General features: G+C 39.2%; 1 protein-coding gene across 1 annotated transcript in view; it reads right to left on the bottom strand.

Annotated features, from left to right (window-relative positions):
• The window catches only part of LOC101847854 (chloride channel protein 2), a gene marked incomplete in the record, with an annotated part of 25,205 nt that overhangs the window by 7,938 nt on the left and 16,256 nt on the right, over positions 1-1,011 (bottom strand). The window contains 1 exon segment of the mRNA XM_035973536.1: positions 123-225. Coding sequence (XP_035829429.1) covers positions 123-225 — 103 coding nt within the window.

Raw genomic sequence — 1,011 nt, 5'->3', positions numbered from 1 at the left:
GGGGGGGGGGGGGGTGAGTTTACACTGTACTTGTACTGAAACATGTCCATTATACGTCCACGAGCATGCCTGTACATGAATCAAACAATGCACACCACATAAAAAACGACACGAACACTCACGTCCAAGGTCATAGGTCGGTCTTCGATGATGCTGTCTTTCCTCTGCTGTGCAAGCTTGCGGTAGAAATTGTTCATCTCCTCTGTACACGAACAAACAAACAAACTGGGTCACGATTCGGCGGAATCAGGCGTTCATCAATCTCTGGGCACATGAAGTTATTAATATCATCTGGGATGGAAACTGATCAGGTGAAAATTTACGTACCTTTTCGCTGGCCATACAGACTTGGAAAAATACACTTATTCAATTGCAGATTAGTACACATAGTAGAATGACTCACCATTGAAAGTAAGTAGACAGGCATCAGGGAAAGGAGGATGAGGTGTTTGATTGTGTAACGGCTTCAGCCTCTATCTTACCGTACGAAAAATGATGGTGTAAATTCAAATTACCGATTTCAGTAAATTTATGGAAAATTTCCATCCCTGTATCATCTTAAAGATTGTTCACTAGTTTTGCTTTTCACGAACAACAGTCGAGATATTTGTGATTGAATAAGGATGGTCACCTGGCATTAAAGGTAAAATTATTGAGAAAATGGCCATCAAATTTTTACAAGTTCCAAAGTTTGAGCATCCTTGGAAACTGCAAATTTACATTTCTTGTGCCTTTGATCAACATTTGCAGAAAAATCCATGCAGAAATGTGTTTTCAAATGGACCACATAAAAGGTGTTGGGCCAAACAAACCAAAAAATTCAATAAAGATTGCCCAACAGGCAGACAAGAGATTGGTTTCTTCGGTCTCATTATTTTTAGTTTTAGTAGAGGTTTAATGGTGCTCACAACTGCATAAGGTCATATGAGCGCCAGAAAATTAGAGGTGTTACAAGAGAGTAACAAACATAAAAAAAGAAGAAGGCGAGAAAAGGACGATAGATGTTTCATA

Source organism: Aplysia californica, unplaced genomic scaffold (genome assembly GCF_000002075.1).
Source record: "Aplysia californica isolate F4 #8 unplaced genomic scaffold, AplCal3.0 scaffold01377, whole genome shotgun sequence".
Classification (NCBI taxonomy): Eukaryota; Metazoa; Mollusca; class Gastropoda; order Aplysiida; family Aplysiidae; genus Aplysia; species Aplysia californica.
Note: the sequence above shows the minus strand (reverse complement) of the source record. Positions and strands in the feature narration are given on the sequence as shown.